The following is a 22657-nucleotide window of genomic DNA, read 5'->3' as shown; positions in this document are numbered from 1 at the left end:
CCTCCTACACTTCAGGGAAAAAGCCCCAGCCTATCCAATCTCTCTTTAGAACTCAAACCCTCCAGTCCCGGTAACTTCCTTGCAAAAACGTTGTTGTGTCCTTTCCACCCTTATGACATCCCTGCTGCAGCAGGGTGATCAGAACTGGACGCAGTGCACCAAATGTGGCCTTCCCAATGCTGTAACATGACCACCCCAACTCGGATACTCAGTGACCTGATTACTGAAGGCCAGCATGCCCAATGCCTTCTTCACCACCCTGTCTACATTTGTCGCCACTTTCAAGGCAACACTTCACGCAGGGAGTGGTAAAGACGTGGAACAATTGGCCACAATCCCAGGGCTCAACTGATCAATTAAATCTGAGTTTGATGGTACAGTATATTATGGCTGAGCAAGGGGTAAACAGAATAGGTTTGTATCTCAGGCATGCTTTTCACAGCCCTGAGACATCAGAGAGTGTCTTACGACTGGTGAACTGCTTTACAAAGTGCAGTCACTGTTGTGAGGAGATTTGGTATGTCACCAAAGCCTTTTGTAAATTTCTACAGATGTACGGTGGAGAGCATTCTGACTGGTTGCATCACCACCTGGTATGGAGGCTCCAATGCGCAGGATCGCAAGAGGCTGCGGAGGGTTGTAGACCCAGCCAGCTCCATCACGGGCACAACCCTCCCCGCCATCGAGGTCATCTCCAAGAGGTGGTGCCTCAAGAAGGCAGCATCCATCTCTGAGGACCCTCACATGCCCTCTTCTCGTTACTACCACCGGGGAGGAGGTACAGGAGCCTGAAGACCCACACTCAACGATTCAGGAACAGCTTCTTCCCCTCCGCCATCAGATTTCTGAACGGTCCACGAACACCACCTCGTTATTCCTTCTTTTTGCACTATTTATCTATTTTGTAATTGATATATCCCTGCACTGTACTGCTGCCGCAAAGCAACAAATTTCACAACATATAAGTCAGTGATAATAAACCTGATTGTGGTAATGTAGAAATGGCTCAGATGATTTACACACCGCACACTCCCACAACACTGTGACTTAGTGAGAAATTAATCTTACTTTTATTATTTGCATGTGAGGTATGAGCAACAGCCAGGATTAATCTGAAAGCTAAAGACTGCCGGTGTGGGAAATCTGAAGTAAAACTCGAAAGTACTGGGGACCCTCAGCAGGTGAGCCTGGAGTTTAAATATTAATATCCCAATGAGCTGATAGAACGGTGCTGTAGGTTGCCAGGGCCGAACGGTCATCCCCTCTCCTCCTGCACCTTAAACTTCCCTTGTTTTCTCACTTTCACCAAACTCTGATGGAGGATCACCGACCCTCCTGCACAGTATCAGAGACACAGGACTGCAGTGGGCTATTCAGTCCTTCTGGCTGTCCCTCTGTTCAGAAGATCGTCTACCTCAACACCGTTCTCCTGCACAGTCCCCATACCCCTTAATCTTTTCCTGGTCAGCATCATACAGCACAGAAACAGGCCCTTCGGCCCACTAGTCCATGCTAACCATTTTACCCATCTACACTAATCTGCTCACATTAGGACTGTTTTCTTGCCTATTGAAGTGTCTGTCTAAATGCCTCTTAAACGTGGTTTCTGACTGCACCTCCGGCTCTGGCAGTGAGTTCTGGATATTAACCACTCTCTGTGTAATAAAACTCTCTCTCCATTTTATATAAACAGTCTGTAGCCTCTGGGGTGGAGAATTCCACAGATTCACCACCCTCTGGATGAAGGAAATTCTCTTCAAATCAACGTTAAATGACCTACCCTTTATTCTGCTCCAGATCCCGAGCTCTTCAGACGAGGGAAACACCCTCCCTGCAAGTTTCAACAGGACCTTTTCTCATTCCTCCAGACAATACAGTCTCAGTTTACTCAACCTCTCCTGGTCTGACAAACCTGCCATTGCTGGAGCCAGTCTGGTGAATCTTCACTGCACTTCCGCGACGGCAGGTACGTATATCATTTTGTGGGTAAGGAGAGGAGACAGTACACAATATTCCAGGTGTGGGCTCACCAAGGCCGTACTTAAATAGAGTAAAATGTCTTTACTCCGTACTCAAATCCCCTCGGAATAAAAAGCAACGTATCGCATAGATGACACGGCCAAGAAAGCTCACCAGCGCCTCTACTTCCTCAGGAGGTTAAAGGTATTCGGTTTTTCCCCTTTGACTCTCACCAACTTTTACCGATGCACCACAGAAAGCATCCTATCTGGATGTATCACGGCAACTGCTCTGCCCAGGACCGCAAGAAACTGCAGAGAGTTGTGGACACAGCCCAGCGCATCACGGACACCAGCCTCCCCTCCTTGGACTCTTGCCTGTACCTCTCGCTGCCTTGGCGAAGTAGCCAGCATAATCAAAGACCCTACCCGCCTGGGTCATTCTCTCTTCTCCCCTCTCCCATGAGGTAGAAGATACAGGAGCCTGAGGGCACGTACCACCAGGCTTAAGGACAGCTTCTACACCACTGTGATAAGACTATTGAACGGTTCCCTTATATGGCGAGATGGACTCTTGACCTCACGATCTACCTCGTTGTTGTAACCTTGCACCTTATTGCACTGCACTTCCTCTGTAGATGTGACATTTCTCTGTACTGTTATTGTTTTTACCTGTACTACCTCAATGCACTCTGTACTAACTCAATGTAACTGCACTGTGTAATGAATTGACCTGTGCGATTGGTTTGCAAGACAAGTTTCTCACTGTACCTCAGTACAAGTGACAATAATAAACCAATACCAATCGCTCGTGTATCTGAACACCCAGGTCCCATTGAATATCAACACTACCCAATCTCTCACCATTCCAAAATACTCCGCTCCCCCGCTTTGCGGCCAAAATGTGTGTCCTCACTAACTTCCACATTGTATTCCCTCTGCCACATTCCTTCCCACTCACTCAGTGTGGCAGGAGAAGAGGAATGTTGAGGGGAAAAGAGGAAGCAGGAGCTGGGACCATCTCTCTGATCCTTCAGACCCTGCTCCAGGTTTTACGTTTACCCAGGGGTGGGATCGGGGAGAAGGGAATATGCGCCAGTTGTCTGGGTTTCACGTTACCCCCGAGTCGGGATCGGCAGGCGGAGCAGGGCTTTGTAGCGGAGAAGTTCTCGATGAAGTTCCTGGAAGTGTTTGAATTTCCTCTTGACCTTCCAGCTGAACTCTCCATGTTTCAGCTCGATAGTGTAAATGTTAGGGCTTGGGACCTGCGAAGGAAAGAGAATGTTAGTTGGGAGCTCCACCTGGGCTCTGAAATCTGCCAGGAATGGGAGGCAAGGTAGAGGTGATAACGCTGCTTTAATAGTCCACCCCAGACAGAGTGCACAGTGAAATGGTTAATCTGCTTCCTGTCAGCAATTTGGTTGTGTGCTCTTCCGAATGATGGCTCCTCCAGTAACACAGTTCGTCCCCAGTACTGTCTCCTGAGGGTGCAGCACTCCCTCAGTACTGCCCCTCCCACAATGCGACACTCCCTCAGTGGGACCCTCCCTCAGTACTGCCCCTCCCACGGTGTGACCCTCCCACAGTGTGACACTCCCTCAGTGGGACCCTCCCACGGTGTGACCCTCCCTCAGCACTGCCCCTCCCACAGTGTGACCCTCCCTCGGTACCGCCGCCACAGTGACGTGCTCCCTCGGTATCAAGAAGGGAATGGACGGGGTGAATGTTCAGTTTTTTCTCCTATGGTTGGGAATCAAGAATACAAGGCAGATACATTAGGGGCATTTAAGAGACTCTTAGATAGACACATGAATGATAGAGAAATGGAGGGCTATGTGGGAGGGAAGGGTTCGATAGATATTAGAGCAGGAGAAAATGTCCGCACAACATTGTGGGCCGAAGGGCCTGTACTGTGCTGTAGTGTTCTATGTTCTATGTTCAGAACTAGAGGGCATTGGTTCAAGGTGAGAGGGGAGAGATTTATTAAGAACCCAAGGGGAAACTTCTTCACCCAGAGGGTGGTCAGTACATGGAATGAGCTGCCAGAGGAAGTGGTTGAGGCAGGTACATTAACAACATTTAAAAGGCACTTGGACAGGTACATGGAGAGGAAAGGTTCAGAGGGATATGGGCCAAACGCAGGCAAATGGGACCAGCTTAGATGGGAACCCTCGTCAGCATGGACAGTTGGGCCAAATGGCCTGTTCCTTACTGTATGACTCTACGACCATTCCCAACCTTGCCTTTGACTTGAGGACCGGATGATTTTACAGCCCAGGAGTGTTCTGCTGACAGAATAGCCTTTCAGTTCTTGGATACTCCAGTAGTTTGGCACCCACGTCAGCTCAGACAGACCCTGACCCGATGCTTTGTTTTGTTACTTGAGGAGGGTCACAGGCTCAGAGCAAGGGGTCGGCCATTTAGGATGGAGATGGGGAGAAGTGTCGTCACTCAGAGGGTGCAAAACCTTTGGCGTTCTCTTCCCCGGAACGCTGTGGAGGCTTGGTTATTGAATTCATGGTGTTCAAGAGGGTTTAGGGTAGGCATACAAATAGGGTGTGGGACCTGACCATAACCAAACCCCAGCAGAGGAAACTGTGACTCGAGTTGATAACCAGACGCAAGATATGTGTGTGGGCAGTTTGCAGCTGGTACAAAACTTTGGTCAGGCTACACTTGGAGGATTGTGTGCAGTTCTGGTCACTCCATTACAGGAAGGGTGTGGAGGCTTTGGAGAGGGTGCAGAAGAAGTTCACCAGGATGCTGCCTGGATTAGAGGGCATGAACTATAAGGAAAGGTTGGACAAACGGGTTGTTTTCCCTGCAGCATTGGTGAGAGACATAGATAGGGTATTTCTCACAGGGTAGAAATGCCAACTACTAGAGGACGTACATTAAGGTGAGAGGGGAAATTTAAAGGAGATGTGCGGGCCAAGTTTTTTTTTATTATACACAGAGAGTGGTGGGTGCCTGGAATGTGCTGCCAGGGGTGTGGGTGGAGGCAGATACGATAGAGGCGATTAAGAGGCTGTTAGACAGCACATGGATGTGTAGGGGATGGAGGAAGATGGATCACATATAGCCAGAAGGGAGTTAGTTTAATTTGGCACTGTGTTCACTGCAGACATCGTGGACTGAAGGGCCTGTTCCTGTGCTGTACTATTCTATGTTCATTCAAAACATGGTCCACAAATTTCTGGATGTGAAGGGATATGGGAAATAGCTGCTGGGGTAGATCAGCCAAGATCTTGATGAATGATGGACCAGGATCAAGGGGCCAAATCGCCTCCTCCCCCTCATAATTCTACTGGTCTTCAGCTGCCATGGGTGAGGGAGGGGCCGAAGTTCAGCAGGAAGTTGTCAGCGTTACTGGCGGGCAGGGATGGGGACACAAGGCAGCGGTGCTGTTCTGAGTGGGAAATGTCCTCACCTTTTTCGTGGAGGTGAATCGCTCCACGTCCACCACGCGCGCCTTGATGAAGGCTCCGGGGACGTACACCTGGATCTCGGGCTCCTTGAAGCCTTTGGTCTGGTAGACAGCCGAGAACGGGATCTGGACACCATCTGAAACACAAGACGGGAACAAGTGCTTAAACACCACGTGGACTGGTCTCGCCCGACCATAGTCACTGGGAACACATCGTCACCTTAGGACTCAAGAGGCCATTCAGCCCATCGAGCCTGTTCTGCCATGCAGTGAGGTCTGGCCTCATCCATCTTACTCCCTTCCAGCCAACAAAGTCCCACCTCCAGTTTAAGATGCCCGGTTGAAGGTGGCAGAAGTGTCTCCCCTCTCGGTCCTGATGTGGGGTGTCGATCTGAAATGTTGACAATTCCTCTCCCCTCTAAACGTGCTGAGTTCCTCCAGCATTTTGTGTGTGTTGCTCCAGATTCCAGCATCTGCAGTCTCGTGTCTCCAAGGTAGAAATGTCATTGAGGGTGTGGAGGAGATTTATTGGGATGTCTCAGAATGAGTGTGGAGCGGAAAAGTCTCCTCGGAGCAGAGAAAGCGAGGAGGAGACTTGATCAAAAGGCGTACACCACCACAAAGGGTTCAGATGGGGTAGTGAAAAGGACTGTTGTCATTACAGGCGTTTCAAAGGCACAGCTTTATATAGTGGAGAATAAAAGACAAGGGTGGGCGTGGGGAAAGTCTCGTTTCACGCACTGCCTGGCGAGGATCTGCCTTGGACACGGTGGAAATGATGGTGGACAGAGTCGCAGAAAGGTGGCAGTTCAGCCCTTGTGTCTGCGGTGGTTGTGTAGTGATGGGTGAACAGTCATACTTTCCAGCACGAGGCCCACAGCTCTGAAGCTCAGAGTCATACAGTCAGTACGGGTTCAATGTGGTCGGGGTGACTGACTCAACCCCCTTGCAAGCAGCAAGTTTCAGTCTTCTACTCCCCAGCATCTGTAGCTTCATTTTCATTTTCAACCCATGAATTAGGAATTGGTTTGTTATTGTCACTTGTACCGAGGTACAGTGAAAAACTTGTCTTACATACTGATTGTACAGATCAATTCATTACACAGTGCATTGAGGTAGTACAGGGTAAAAACAATAACAGTACAGAGTAAAGTGTCACAGCTACAGAGGAAGTGCAGTGCAGGTAGACAACAAGGTGCAAGGTCATAATGAGGTAGTTTGAGGTCAGGAGTTCATCGTATCATACAAAGGGGCCATTCAATAGTCTTATAACAGTGGAATAGAAGCTGTCCTTGAGCCTGGTGGTACGTGCTTTCAGGCTTTTGTATCTTCTGCCCATTAGGAGGGGGGAGAAGAGAGAATGTCCGGGGTGGGTGGGGTCTTTGATTATGTTGGCTGCATTACCGAGGCAGCGAGAAGTGTAGACAGAGTCCATGGAGGGGAGGCAGGTTTCCGTGACGCGCTGAGCTGTGTCCACAACTCTCTGCAGTTTCTTGTGGTCCCGGGCAGAGCAGTTGCCGTACCAGGCCGTGATACATCCAGATGGGATGCTTTCTATGATGCATCGATAAAAATTGGTGAGGGTCAAAGGGGACATGCCAAATTTCCTTAGTCTCCTTAGGAAGTCGAGGTGCTGATGAGCTTTCTTGGCCGTGGCATCTTGGTGGTTGGACCAGGATAGGCTGTTGCTGATGTTCACTCCTAGGACCTTAAAGCTCTCAACCCTCTCGACCTCAGCACCATTGATGTAGACAGGAGCATGTGCACTGCGCCCTTTCCTGAAGTCAATGACCAGCTCTATTGTTTTGCTGACATTGAGGGAAAGGTTGTTGTCGTAACACCATGTCACTAAGCTCTCTATCTCCTTCCTGTACTCTGACTCATCATTACTTGAGTTATGGCCCACCTCTATGTTTTTTTTTAAAAAAGCACGCCTCAGCTGTCTCCTCTGTCCGATTTCTTTATAGACACCCCTTGGGCAACCAAGCTTCCCTCATAGATGCAACATCCCCATCCCAGCAATATCTACACAAGTCCACTTTAAACCATCTCCAGTGCACTTCATAGAACAGTACAGCACAGGAACAGGACCTTTGGTCACAATATCTGTGCTGGACACGATGTCAAATTAAACTAATCCCTTCTGCCTGCACATGATTCACATCCCTCCATTCTCTGCAGATTCAGGTGTCTATTTAAAAGCTTCTTAAATGGCACATGGCTATGCAGAGAAGGGCAGGATATGGTCAACATGCAGGGAAGAGGGATTGGATTAATTAGGAATCATTAGTTTAATTAGTTCAGCACCACCTTGTGGGCCGAAGGGCCTATCCTGTGCTGTACAGATACATGTTCTATATTCGAAATGCAACAATCGTATCTGCCTCTCCCACCACCCCTGACAGCCCGTTCCAGGCACCCACCGCTCTCTGTGTAAAAAAAAATTTGCCCTGCACATCTCCTTTGAACTTACCCCCTCTCACCTTAAACCTATGCCCTCTAAAATTCTGCATTTCTAGACGTAGAAAAAGATTCTGACTGTCTATGCCTCTCATAAACTCCTATCAGGTCTCCCCTCAGCCTCTGACACTCCAGAGAAAACAACCAAAGTTTGTCCAACCTCTCCTCATAACACACGTCCTCTAATCCAGGCGGCATCCTGGTGAACCTCTTCTGCACCCTCTCCAAAGCCTCCACATCTTTCCTGTAATGGGGCGACCAGAACTGCACGTGATATTCCAAGTGCAGCCTAACCAAAATTTTAGGCATTTGCAAGGGAAAACTCCAGCCTATGCAGTTAAATGTTTCATAATTTTAAGGTGGGTGGAGGAAGGTATAGGGGGGATATCAGAGGTAAGTTTTTTCTTACACAGAAAGTGGTGGGTGCGTGGGAGCAGATTCATTAGGGACATTTAAAGAGCCTCTTAGTTAGCCACATGAATGATCGAAAAATGGAGGGCTATGTAGGTTTTGATATGAAGGGTTTGATAGAGCAGGATAAAATGTCGGCACAACATTGTGGGCCGAAGGGCCTGTACTGTGCTGTACTGTTCTATGTTCTATGAAGTGGTGGTAAGAAATCCATAGAGTGCACCAGCAGTTGCCAAACTGGTGTTGCGTCGAGTTGAAGCATAACCTTGCCGCTCTTATGTTTTATCCGGCAGCTAATATGGGACACAGCATCCCAGCTGCCTTTTTATTGACCTTTTTAATCTGTACTTGAAAGATTTGTGACATGTACTGCGAGGCCTCTTTTTACCTCTCACCAGTCCGTATCCTGCATTCAACAGTATCTTCAATACAATAATTTCAAGCAAGCTTGTCACCAAACTCCGAGACCTAGGACTCAACACCTCCCTCTGTAACTGGATCCTTGACATAACCCAGCGCATCACAGACACCAGCCTCCCCTCCTTGGACTTTACCTCTCGTTGTCTCAGTGTAGCAGCCAGCATTATCAAAGACCCCACCCACCCGGGACATTCTCTCTTCTCTCCTCTTCCATTGGGTAGAAGATACAGGAGCCTGAGGGCACGTACCACCAGACAAGGACAGCTTCTACCCCACTGTGATAAGACTATTGAACTCTTATACAGTGAGATGGACTCTGACCTCACGATCTACCTTGTTGTGACCTTGCACCTTATTGCACTGCACTTCCTCTGTAGCTGTGACACTTTACTCTGTACTGTTATTGTTTTTACCTGTGCTACCTCAATGCACTCTGTACTAACTCACTGTAACTGCACTGTGTAATGAATTGACCTGTATGATCGGTTGGTAAGACAAGTTTTTCACTGTACCTCGGCACAAGTGACAATAATAAACCGATACCAATACCAATCTTCCTTTGGCTTGTTGCCGCTACCCAAATGCATCATCAGCTGACACTTGTTTGGATGAAATTCCATTTTCCTTTCTGCTGCCCAAACTGACCAGACCAAATGCAGTGTCAGGCTGGAGACACCACAGATGGCGGATGCTGGAATCTGGAGCAACAGGCAATCTGCTGGAGCGCCGAGCAGCATCCGTGGGGGGAGAGTAACTGTCGATGCTTCGGGTTGAAACCCTGCATCAGGTCCCCTGTAAGGCAGGGTGAAACAGGCGGGGTTTTAACAACAATCCAGTAGTTTTACTGAGAATAGCTTCTTTTTTAAAAAAAATATCTAATTCCAGTTAAGATCCCCAGCTGCTGTGCTGGGATTTGAACTCGTGTCTCTGAGACACAAGCTGTACAACTCATGGAGAGTCCTGGAGTTATACAACATGGAAAGTGGCATCGCAAGAGGCTGCAGAGGGTTGCAGACTCAGCCAGCTCCATCGCAGGCACAACCCTCCCCACTATCGAGGACATCTTCAAGAGGTGGTGCCTCAAGAAGGCAGCATCACTGAGGACCCTCACCACCCAGGACATGCCTCTTCTCGTTACTGCCTTCGGGGAGGAGGTACAGGAGCCTGAAGACCCACACTCAATGATTCAGGAACAGCTTCTTCCCTTCCACCATCAGATTTCTGAACGGTCCATGACCTCATGAGCACCACCTCGTTATTCCTCTTTTGCACTATTTATTTATTTTTGTAATTTACGGTAATTTTTATGTCTTGCACTGTACTGCAAGACACTTTACCCCTCATTATAGGAAGGATGTGGAAGCTTTAGAGAGGGTGCAGAGGAGATTTACCAGGATGCTGCCTGGATTGGAGAGCATGTCTTATGAGGATAGGTTGAGTGAGCTCGGGCTTTTCTCTTTGGAGAGGAGGAAGATGAGAGGAGACTTGATAGAGGTGTACAAGATGATAAGAGACATAGATCGCGTGGACAGTCAGAGACTTTTTCCCAGAGCGAAAATGGCTAACGCGAGGGGACATAATTTTAAGGTGATTGGAGGAAGGTATAAGGGGGACGTCAGGGGTAAGTTTTTTTTTTACACAGAGAGTGGTGGGTGCGTGGAACGCACTGCCGGCAGAGGTTGTAGGGGCAGATACATTAGGGACATTTAAGAGACTCTTAGATAGACACATGAATGATAGAGAAATGGGAGGGAAGGGTTAACATTTGGGGGGGAAGGGTTACATAGATATTAGAGCAGGATAAAATGTCAGCACAACATTGTGGGCTGAAGGGCCTGTACTGTGCTGTAATGTTCTATGCTGCCGCAAAACAACAAATTTCACGACACATGTCAGTGATAATAAACTGGTTTCTGACTCCTGTACTTGAAGTGAAAAGCTGCTCACCAGGCACTCTGGTCTCGTTCACCGTGTCAATGTCCGGCTCGTCTCCTTCGAGGTAGAGCTCATTGGTGTCGAGCTTCTCCATCAGTTGGCTGATGTCCTGGGCTACGCCCTTCAGTGCGGATGACCGGTGGAAGGACTCCTGCTGTCGCTCTGACATGGTGAGCACTAGTACTCAGACCCCAGCCAGCCAGCCTGGGAATGAAGGAAGAAAGGTCAAAGCCCACTGCAACCCACATGATGCCTTCCTACGATGGTTCCCTGGGGCCTTTTACACCCATCTGAGAGAGACCCCCAGTTTAACATCTCATCCAAATACAAAAGATTGAGAATATAAATCACCCATTCCATTGCACTGTTGCCTTTGCTATTGGTTAATTCTTGCCACATGTACTGAGATACAGTGAAAAGCTTTTGTTTGTGTGCCGTCCAGACAGATCATTCCATACATAAGTACGTCAAGTATCTTTATTAGTCACATGTACGTTGAAACACACAGTAAAATGCATCCTTTGCTTAGTGCTCTGGGGGCAGCCCGCAAGTGTCGCCACACTTCCAACACCAACATAGCATGCCCACAACTTCCTAACCCGTACGTCTTTGGAATGTGGGTGGAATCCCGGAGCACCCGGAGGAAATCCACACAGACACGGGGAGAACGTACAAACTCCTTACAGACAGCAGCCGGAATTGAACCTGGGTCGCTGGCGCTGTAATAGTGTTAGCCTAACCACTACACTACCGTGCCTGTGTCAAGGAAGTACACAGGAAAATAGAATGCAGAATATAGTGCTGTAACTGCAGGGAAAGTGCAGGGCAGGGAGACAAATAAAGTGCAAGGGCCACGACGAGGTCGATTGGGAGATCAAGACTCCATCTTCTAGCTTATGAGAGGTCCATTCAAGAGTCTGACAACAGTGGGATAGAAGCTGTCCTTGAGCAAGCTTTTGTAGCTGGGGTAGACAGATAGATTTGGGAAGGGGATTCCAGAGGTTAGTGCTGAGAGAGTTGACACCAATGATGGAGAAACTCAAATATCAACAAAAAGCAAATATGATTACAGTTGCCAAAATTCCTTCAAGTAAATATTAATCTCCCGTATAGAGTAACAACAAAAACCCTAGATTGGAGTGTCCAATCACTGGAGTGTCAAAATGACAGCACGCTCTCATTTTGATTTGCTGTGGGAAGGCAGAGCAGCAGGAAGATGGAAGTGTCAGTTGACCGATAGAAGGGACACAGGGTGAGATGTCGATGGCAGGAAGACGTGTGACAAAGTCACCAGGATGAGGTCAACACAATTGGCAAGGCAAATGGCAAAGTCAACGTGAACGAGGAGGTGACGTCAGCCTTCTGCGGAGAAGTAAACGATCCTGCTCGAACTGAGATCCATCCTGCTATTACGTACACTCCTGAACTGCATCAGTGTCTAGAACGAGGTCTGAGCTGATTGAACTGCAAGCAGAATATCGTGCTGCCTCACAACACCGAGGCAGCAACACTGGGCAGGGGAGGGACACCAAATCCTGACCCACTCAGCACAGGACCGAAGGCCGGCTGTGGGGGAGGGGCGATTCCCATAGCGCCCCTGATCAATTTTAACATATCCCAGTCATTGGGCGATGAATGAGTCAGAGGTGGGGCAATGGGAGACTCCTCATGGGAGGGAGGTGAATCAGTAGACATCTTTCCATTGAACCGCTGAATCTCCCACAGACACTCTCCCCCATCACCGACTCTCCCCACCCACTGAATCCCCGCCCACAGACACTCCCCCTGTCACCGACTCTCCCCACCCACAGACACTACCCCCGTCACTGACTCTTCCCACCCACTGAATCCCCTAAATAAAAGATTATGTAAGCCCCTTGCCCTCTCCACCGCAGCTCCCCAACAAACAGTTCTAACAGCAAAGACGTGGTGTGTCCTGGAGTTTACGTTTATCACAGATGACAACCCCACCAACCCAAGAACAATCAGCCTCCATGACTTGACTCTGAAGACTCAACATCTTGACCCTACAACTTCCATCATTGGTCAATACTTTCCGATCACTCATTCAAAATCACTCAGGCCCATTATCAAGTCATTATCACTTCATTGTTGGAGGTATCTTGCTTTGTGGAAATAGGCAACTGCTTTTCCTCCATTGGAATAGCACCAACACTTCAGGAAGTGCATCATTGGCCGTGAAAGACTCTGGGGGTTCTCACATGGGGAATAGTGGGACAGAATTACTTCATGTTCCACTTTCTCCAGGCAGGAATATCATAGAAATCCCAGAATCAGCAACCGGCTCTTTATTGTTAAGGCGGGGTGTAATGAAGGGGTAACCTGTTGATGGTGGAGCTTCCAATACAGTGAAGTTTTTGCAGTGACTAGTGAGCCTGTGGAGAGCAGGTCTAAGCTATGACAGTGTGCGATGAGCAGTGGAAAAAAATGTCAGCACAAGATCCTGTCAGCATGGGTAGCCAGCTCATTCAATGCTTGGTTGTCTGTGTGTGCCGACACCAGTAGTAAACCCATCTCCAGAGTGAAAGGGATTAGGGTGGTGTCATGTTTGACTGCATCTGATTGAAGTGCTTTAAGTAGTGGTTGACAAGTAGTCAAACAGTAACTGTCACACAGAGGAACAGTGGTGTGAAAGATTCATTTCTAACCAACCCCTCTTAGCTGGGGAGATTTTAGCCAACACTGGGGGAAACCCAGTGTTCTCACGCAAGTGTTCCCAAGCCAATCCATGCCGGTACATCTAACACACTAGATGCTTCACCCACGCAACATCCAAAGCATCACCATTGACCAGGAACTCCTGGGCATTAACGTCTTGGAGGACCTATCCTGGGCCCAACACATTGATTCAATCACGAGGAAGACACGCCAGCGGCTCTACTTCGTTAGGAGTTTAAGGAGATTCAGTATGTCTAAGATAAGATAAGATACCTTTATCAGTCACATCGAAACACACAGTGAAATGCATCTTTTGCTTAGAGTGTTCTGGGCGCAGCCCACAAATGTCGCCACGCTTCCGGCGCCAACACAGCATGCTCACAACTTCCTAACCTGTACGTCTTTGGAATGTGGGAGGAAACCAGAGCACCCGGAGGAAACCCACGCAGACACGGGGAGAACATACAAACTCCTTACAGACAGCGATCAGAATTGAACCCGGGTCGCTGGCGCAGTAATAGCGTTACACTAACCGCTACACAAATTTCTACAGATGTACCATGGAGAACATTCTGACTGGTTGCATCACCGCCTGGTATGGAGGCTCCAATGCACAGGATCGCAAGAGGCTACAGAGGGTTGTAGACTCAGCCAGCTCCATCACGGGCACAACCCTCCCCACCACCGAGGACATCTCCAAGAGGCGGTGCCTCAAGAAGGTGGCGCCTCAAGAAGGTGGCATCCATCACTAAGGACCCTCACCACCTGGGACATGCCCTCCTCGTTACTACCATCGGGGAGGAGGTACAGGACCCTGAAGTCCCACACTCAACGATTCAGGAACAGCTTCTTCCCCTCCGCCATCATATTTCTGAATGGTCTTTGAACCCTCCTTATTGCTTTTTTTGTACTATTGATTTATTTTTATAATGTATAGTAATTTTGTGTCTTCACACTGTACTGCTGCCACAACACAACACATTTCACAACATACAAGTCAGTGATCATAAACCTGATTCCGAACTCAAATGAACCAGACACATAAATACCTCAGGTCAGAGGCAGAGCATCCTGTAGTGAGTGACTCACCTCGTGACACCCCAAGGTCTTTCTGTCATCCACAAAGCACAGGACAGGTGTGAGACTGAAAACGCTTCACCTGCCTGCGTGAGTGCTGGAATGTCATCCAAGACAAATGGGTGTACTCTGTACTCTGTTATGGTTTTACCCTGTACTACCTCAATGCACTGTGTAATGAATTGATCTGTATGAACAGGATGCAAGACAAGTTTTTCACTGTACCTCGGTACAAGTAACAATAATAAACCAATACCAATATCAATACCAATACCAATTGGACCTGTACTTGCTGAAGTTCAGAAGGATGAGGGGGGATTTCATTGAAACCCACCGAATACTGAAAGGCCTGGATAGAGTGGATGTGGAGAGGATGTTTCCATCAGTGGGAGAGTCCAGGACCAGAGGGCACAGCCTCAGAGTAGAAGGACATCCCTTTAGAACTGAGATGAGGAGGAATTTCTTCAGCCAGAGGGCGGTGAATCGGTGGAATTCTTGGCCACAGACGGCCGTGGAGGCCAAGTCATTGGGTGTATTTAAAGTGGAGGTTGATAGGTTCTTGATTAGTGAGGGCGTCAAAGGTTACGGGGAGAAGGCAGGAGAATGGGGTTGAGAGGGAAAAACAAATCAGCCATGATCGAATGGTGGAGCAGATTCGAAGGGCCGAAAGGCCTGATTCTACTATGTCATATGGTCTTAAATCAACATGTTCAATCGGCACCCCATCGAATATTCACCCCCTCCACCACAGGCTGCAGTGTGCACCATCTGCAAAATACAATACAGTTACTCACCCAGGCTACTCCCAAATCCCTGACCTTCACCACCGAGGGGCACAGGGCCAGCGGGTGCAGGGGAACACCACGACCTGCAGGTTCCCCTCCCAAGCCACACGCCAACCTGCTCTGGCAACATATCACCGTTCCGTCATTGTTGTTGAGCCTAATTCCTGGAGCTCCCTCCCCAACAGCGCTGAGGGAGCACCTTCAGCAGAAGGAGTGCAGCGGTTCAAGGCGGTGGCTCACCTCCACCCTCCCCCCTCTCCCCACCTTCTCAGGGACAGTTAGGGATGGACCATAAATGCTGGCTGTGCCAGAAAACCCCATGTATCACAAAGGGATAAAAACAATCCCATCCCCACTCCCACAATCTCTTCTCCCAACAATGTTTAAAGTCCACGTGTAAGTGTGTTATTGCTCAATGCCTCACCCACTCCATGTTGCAATGTTTATTTCTGATATTTTGTAGATGGTACACACTGCAGCTACAGTGTATTGGTGTTGGAAAGAGTAAATGCCACAGTCATAGAGTTATACAGCACGGAAACAGGCCCTTCGGCCCAACTCACCCATGCCAACCAAGATGCTGATCTGAGCTATTTGCATTTGCCTGCATTTGGCCCATATACCCCTGAACCTTGACTGTCCACGATCCAGTCCAAACGTCTTTTAAAAGATGTAACTGTACCTGCCTCCACCACTTCTATATCCCCACCACCCTCTGGGTGGAAAACTTGCCCCTCAGGTCCCCTTTAAATCTTTCCACCTCACCTTAAAGCTATGCCCTCTAGTTTTAGAACCCCCTACCCTGGGGTAAAAACTGTGACCATCTATCTTATCTATACCCTTTATCTATGTTCCCTTATACGATGAGATGGACTCTGACCTCACGATCTATCTTGTTGTGACCTTGCACCTTATTGCACTGCACTTTCTCTGTAGCTGTGACACTTTACTCTGTACTGTTACTGTTTTTACCTGTACTACATCAATGCACTCTGTACTAACTCAATGTAACTGCACTGTGTAATGAATTGACCTGTACGATCGGTATGCAAGACAAGTTTTTCACTGTACCTCAGTACAAGTGACAATAATAAACCAATACCATTATTTTATACACTTCTATAAGGTCACCCCTCAACCTCCTTCACTCCAAGGAAGTTTTTGTTTCAGTTTTCGAGCATCTGCAAGTTTTTATTTCAGTTACATTTTAACTGAAGATACTTCAACAGAATGCTAAAATCAGGGACTGAGGAAATATTAGGACATTGAGGTCGATTTTATAGAGAGTCTCAGAGGAGGAGAAAGAGGTTTTTTCGCATTATTGAGCGATCCAATACCAGAGGGCGTGCATTTAAGGTGAGAGGGGGTAGGTTCAGAACAGATGTGAGGGGTACGTTTTTTACTGAGAGAGTGGTGGATGCCTGGAATGCATTGCCTGATAGGGTGATGGAGGCACATTCATTTGGGGCTTTCAAGGAGGTCTTGGATGGGCACATGAATGAGAGGAAAATGGAGGGACATGGGCATTCTGTAGGTAGGAGGGATTAGCTATGTCGGCACAACATTGTGGGCCGAAGGGCCTGTTCTGTGCTGTACTGTTCTATGTTCTATGTTCTAACCAGTGAAAGCATGACTGCTAACCGTGGAGCAATTAACTGAAACTGGAGGAGACACAAGAGATGGAAGGTGCTAGGAGCAAAAGAAGAACAAACTGCTGGAGAAACTCAGTGGGTCGAGCAGCATCTGTGGTGGGGAAAGGGATCGTTTGGGTTCGAGGCCCTGTATCAGGACAGACTTGAAGGGGTTTGGTGATCTCGGAAGGCGGGAAGGCAGGATGAGTTACAAAGAGAGGGAGGGATATGATGATAGAGAACGACAAACACAAGAATTGTCAAATCAAGGCAATGCTAGATGGGGAGCCCATAAAGTCAGGGAGCCCAGGGGTGAGAGCTCAAAGGGACAACGTGAGTTACGACAGGGCAGTAGTCTTGATCTGAAGTTCAGAGAGAGTGGAATTTGGAGGCCAGCCAGGAGGTGTTTGGAGGAGCTGAGATAAATACAGATCCCTAGCATTTCGTTAATTGGTATGGAATCATCACAGTTTGTTAATCACAATGTCTGGCCCGTGAGCTCCCACACACATTCCTTGGTGAACTGTAATTGTTGCACTCAAGTGCTACCACTTTCTTTGAGAGAACTGATGCATTACAATATCACTTAGAGATGTTTGGTGCTCAGTGGCGGAATGTACAGATTCCATGGAAGCTACACACCTTTCCCTGGGCAGCTCAATTGACATTTGGAATCCAGGAAGAATCCCTATCCCTTTATAATTTTGGACCAATGGCAGCTGTTTCCCTTCTGGGTTAGAAGGGTGTGGGAACCAATCTGAATCGAACCCCAGCAGACGGACCTGTGACTTTAGTTGATACGCAGATACAAGATGTGTAGGTGGGTACAGTCAGGTTTGCAGCTGTATAAACCTTTGGTTAGGTTGCACGGAGTATTGTGTGCAGTTCTGGTCGCCCCATTACAGGAAGGACGTGGGGGCTTTGGAGAGGGTGCAGAAGAGGTTCACCAGGATGCTGCCTGGATTAGAGGGTATGAGCTCTAAGGAGAGGCTGGACACACTTGGGTTGTTTTCTCTGGAGTGGCAGAGGCTGAGGGGAGACCTGATAGAGGTTTATAAGATTATGGGAGGCACAGATAAGGGTATACAGTCAGAATCTTTCTTCCCATGCCGAATACTAGAGGACGTGCATTTAAGGTGAGAGGGGGAAAATTAAAGGAGATGTGCGAGGCAAGTTTATTGTTTTACAGAGAGAGCGGTGGGTGCCTGGAACGGGCTGCCAGGGGTGGGGGTGGAGGCAGATACGATAGAGGTGCTTAAGAGGCTGTTAGACAGACCCATGAATATGCAGGGAATGGAGGGATGTGGATCACGTGCAGGCAGACGGGTTTTAGTTTAATTTGGCATCGTGTTCAGCACGGACAAGGTGGGCCGAAGGGCCTGTTCCGTGCTGTACTGTTCTATGTATTGCCAGCTCAGACACTTTCATCCATAGTCTAGTCAGACTCATTTCCACCAATACCTTGAAACTTATCGAATTATGTTCACTGTTCCCAAAGTGCTCCCCCACCAACATATCCCCCACCTGCCCAGTTTCCTTTCCTAGGATAAGGTCAAGTACAGCCCCATCTCAGCAGCACCCTCTAGTTTCTCGCTCCCTGGCCCTGTTTTTTTTTCAGGTTTCCAGCATCTACGACATTTTGGTTTTGTTTCCTTATTGCCAACACCGGATCTTGTGCCATAAACATTTATGGATCTGTAGGAAGGTTAACATTTAGAGTTTTGTGGTGTAATGAGTCTGGCCAAGTGCCTAGTAATGACTCATTAGACGCTGTACCTGGCTGTACCATTCACCTGAGCTGCAGGAGATACCACTGGCTTTAACCAGTCAGAAAATATTTCTTCAGCCAAAAAACACTCACGTCTCAGCAATTTTATCTGTTCCTGCTTGGAGAGAGGGTGCAGAAGAGATACAGAGGGATGTTACCGGGACTGGAGGGCTCGAGTTATAGGAGAGGCTGGACAGGCTGGGACTATTTTCCCTCGAGTGGAGGAGGCTGAAGGGTGACCTGACAGAGATATGATATCTTTATTAGTTCACATGTACATCGAAACACACAGTGAAATGCATCTTTTGCATAGAGTGTTCTGGGGGCAGCCCGCACACCATGAGGGGCATGGATAAGGCGGACGGTCACAGTCTGTTCCCCAGGGTAGGGGAGTCTAAAAGTAGACGGCACAGGTTTAAAGTGAGAGGGGAAGGAGTTAAAGGGGACCTGAGGGGCAACGTTTTCACACAGAGGGTGGCATTTCAGTGAGCACCGACATTGGGTCGAAGGTATTAGTCTATGAATTCTGCATAGACTCAATTCTCGAGCAACATCAGTGGGAAACTTAAAACCGGCCACTCAGGAACGTCCCTGAGGGTGGTAGGGTGGGGACAGTTACAGAGAAGGCAAGGCCCCAGGCTGGGTTGGACGCAAGACCAAGGTCCAAGAAACACTTTTAAATTCCCTTCCACCACCTTGTCCTCTCCCTCTAATCACCTCCATGCCTTCAAGCCTCTGCTGCATCTCCAATTCCTTCCTCTTGTGTGTCTCCCATTTTAAAAGCAAGAAAAATGGGCAGGAGTAGGCCATTCGGCCCCTCGAGACTGCTGCACCGTTCAGTCAAGTTTAGGTTCATCTGATCTTTGGCTTTAGCTCCTTTCTGCCTGCTCCCCATGATTGGTGGCTCCTTCAGTGTAAAGAGCTATCTCTGCTTTTGATGCATTCAATGACTGCCTCCACGACCCTCTGGTGGAGAGAATTCTGAAGACACCCAACCCTCATCCTTCTCATCTCCGTCTCAAAAGGTTGACCCCCTAATTGGTAATTGGTTTATTATTGTCACGTGTACTGAGATGTAGTGAAAAGCGTTTGTTTGCGTGCCGTCCATACACAGATCATTCCATACACAAGTACATCACGGTAGTAAAACGGAACGCAGTAACAGAATGTAGAATATAGAGTTACAGTCACAAAGAAAGTGCAGTGTAGGTAGACAATAAGGTACAAGGGCTACGACGAGGTAGGTTGTGAGGTCAAGAGTCCATCTTATTGTACTAGGGAACCATTCAATCATCTTATAACAGCGGGATAGAAGCTGTCCTTGAGCCTAGTGGTACGTGTTCTCAAGCTTTTGTATCTTCCGCCCGATAGAAGAGCAGGAGAAGAGAGAATGTCCGGGGTGGGTGGGGTCTTTGATTATGTTGGCTGCTTTACCGAGGCAGCGAGAAGTGTAGACAGAGTCCACGGAGGGGAGGCTGGTTTCCCCAAGGCAGTGGGAAAACAGCCAATATAATTCTGAAACTATGGATTTAGATACCCCCCAAATGGGAAACATCCCGTCAGCATCCACCCTGTGAGTCCCTTTTCAAACCTTACACCTCTCACTCTCATAAACTCCAATGAGTGAAGCCCAACTTGCTTACATTTTCCTTTCAGGACATCCCATCCCAGGAGGTGACAAACAAGCAAATGAGAGCAGGATTGGGCCATTCAGCCCCTCGATACTCTTTTAACGTATTACTGTATTCTGACCCTTACCTCATACCCCGAGATGCCTTTTGTGTCCAGAGATCTATATCCCTCTTTCTTAAATATATTCGGCAACTCTGCCTCCACAGACCTCTGTGTTAGAGACTTCCACAGGTCCACCACCCTCCGAGTGAAGACACTGCACCTCATCTCAATTTTAAGTTCTTGTTCCCATGATAGGAAGGTGGTGGGGGTTTTGGAGAGGGTGCAGAAGATGTTCACCAGGATGCTGCCTGGATTAGAGGGCATGAGCTATAAGGAGAGGTTGGACAAACTTGGGTTGTTTTCTCTGGAGCGGCAGAGGCTGAGGGGAGACCTGACAGAAGTTTATATAATTATTTGAGGCATAGGTAAGGGAGACAGGGGCTGAAATGTCTAATACTAGAGGGCATACATTTAAGGTGAGAGGGAGAAAGTTTACAGGAGATGTGTGGGGCAAGTTGTGTTTTTTTTTTACACAGAGAGTGGTGGGTGCCTGGAACGGGCTGCCAGGGGTGGTGGTGAAGGCAGATACCATGGAGGTGTTTAAGAGGCTTTTAGATAGACCCATGAATGTGCAGAAAATGGAGGGATTAGGCATCATCAGTTTAATTAGTTCAGCACAACATGGTGGGCCGAAGGGCCTGTTCCTGTGCTGTACTGTACTGTATTCTCTCCCACACCCTGAGACTGTGACCTTAGGTTCTAGATTCATCAGTCAGGGAAACACCCTCCCTGCATCCATCCTGACCAGCCCATCACTGTTTTGAGTTGAATCTTCACTGCTCAACCTCGAAGGTCAGTGAATCCCTCCTTATACAAGGAGACCAGAACTGTAAGATCTCATCACCCTCTATTTACACCTCCTTCAGGAAAGACAGCTGTGATTAACAAGACCTCCCCACCCTCCCTCCCTCCCTCAGCTAGCACCACTCGTCATTCAGTCCTTCTCAGTCTCTACCCTGTCATCACCCTCCTTCTATTCTCCCCGCCCCTCCTCCACCTCTACATCGTAAAACATTTCATAGTTCTGAGAAAGGTTGTCGAGTCGAAACACTCACTCTGCCTTACCTGCTGAGTGTTTATAGTCGTTTCTGGTTTTAATCCAGATTTTAAAAAATCAGTCATGATCTCATGAAAGAGTGGGGCAGGTACAAGGTGCTGAATTGTCTCCTCCTGCTACTTTGTATGTTCATAGATATACTACACGCTCTGGTTCCCCCGTATCCACTCTCCTCGTTGCAGCCCGAGAGAACTCCAATACTTTTGTTAAACGTAAATCATGTTGACTCCAGCCGATCACATTGTGCGTCGCTAATGGCTCTGTTATCACCCCACCCAGAACGAATCCCGGCCCTTTCCCTGCGGTGTTGGGCTCAGCAGCCTTTATTCTCCTACTTTTCGACATCTTCATTTTTTTTTTAAAAGTGCTATATTGTTCCATTTGCAATTTTCCAATCCATTGGGACTTTTCCTGAATCCGGGAACGTTGGATAATTGCAGTCAATGCATCCATATCCTCTGCAGAAGCTGTATTTAATGGCCAGTGATTGAGACCAGCAGATGCTGGGGATGGCCAGCAGGTCCGGGAATGAAGACCAGCAGGGCCAGGAATGCAGTCCATCATATCCAAGGGAGGGGACCAGCAGGTCCAGGAGATGAAGACCAGCAGGTCCAGGGGACAGAGACCAGCAGGTCCAGGAGATGAAGACCAGTAGGTCCAGGGGACAGAGACCAGCAGGTCCAGGGGACGAAGACCAGCAGGTCCAGGGGACGAAGACCAGCAGGTCCAGGGGACGAAGACCAGCAGGTCCAGGGGATGAAGACCAGCAGGTCCAGGGGATGAAGACCAGCAGGTCCAGGGGATGCAGTCCAGCACATCCACAAGGTGCAGACCAGGAGGTCCAGGGGGGAAAAATGGAGACCAGCAGGTAAACCCATTAATTTGCCTCATATTTTATCTCTCGTAATGATGACGGTTTTAAATGTCCCCCCTCTCATTTGCCTCCCTTCTTGACGCTTTTCATGCTCCCCGCTGTGGGGACAGATGCAGATTCTGTCATTTCCTCATTCCCTATTATTAATTCTCCTGCCTCAGCATCCAGGAGCCGGTGTAATGTTTGCAGATCTCTTCCTCTTTACATTCTTATAGAAGCTCTTACAAGCTCTTTGCCAGCCTCTGCTCAGCTTCCTACCTTCCCGTTTTCTGTCTTGTTCTCTTTCTCGTGGCTATCCTCCAAAATCCTCCCAATCATTAAACTACAGCTTTTCTTTGATCCTCAATAGCTCTCCCACTGATGGTCGTATCTTCAGCTGTGTGGGGGCCAAGCTCTGAATTCCCTCCCTAAACCTGATCCACAGCCTTTTTCTCCCCGTTT

The 22657-nt window shown here is 48.3% G+C and overlaps 1 protein-coding gene across 6 annotated transcripts in view; it reads right to left on the bottom strand.

Moving 5' to 3' along the window:
• The window catches only part of LOC127571989 (phospholipase D1-like), a 168484-nt gene that overhangs the window by 102358 nt on the left and 43469 nt on the right, over window positions 1-22657 (bottom strand). For all 6 annotated transcript variants that reach the window (XM_052018785.1, XM_052018783.1, XM_052018786.1 and 3 more), the window contains exons 2-4: window positions 10624-10815; window positions 5389-5522; window positions 3078-3223 (exon numbers count right to left, since the gene is read on the bottom strand). In XM_052018785.1, the coding sequence (XP_051874745.1) occupies window positions 3078-3223; window positions 5389-5522; window positions 10624-10780 (437 nt within the window). In that variant the 5' untranslated portion in view covers window positions 10781-10815. The remainder of the gene's footprint in view (window positions 1-3077; window positions 3224-5388; window positions 5523-10623; window positions 10816-22657) is intronic.

This window comes from Pristis pectinata, chromosome 6, assembly GCF_009764475.1.
Source record: "Pristis pectinata isolate sPriPec2 chromosome 6, sPriPec2.1.pri, whole genome shotgun sequence".
NCBI lineage: Eukaryota > Metazoa > Chordata > Chondrichthyes > Rhinopristiformes > Pristidae > Pristis > Pristis pectinata.
This window is presented reverse-complemented; position numbering and strand designations above follow the sequence as displayed.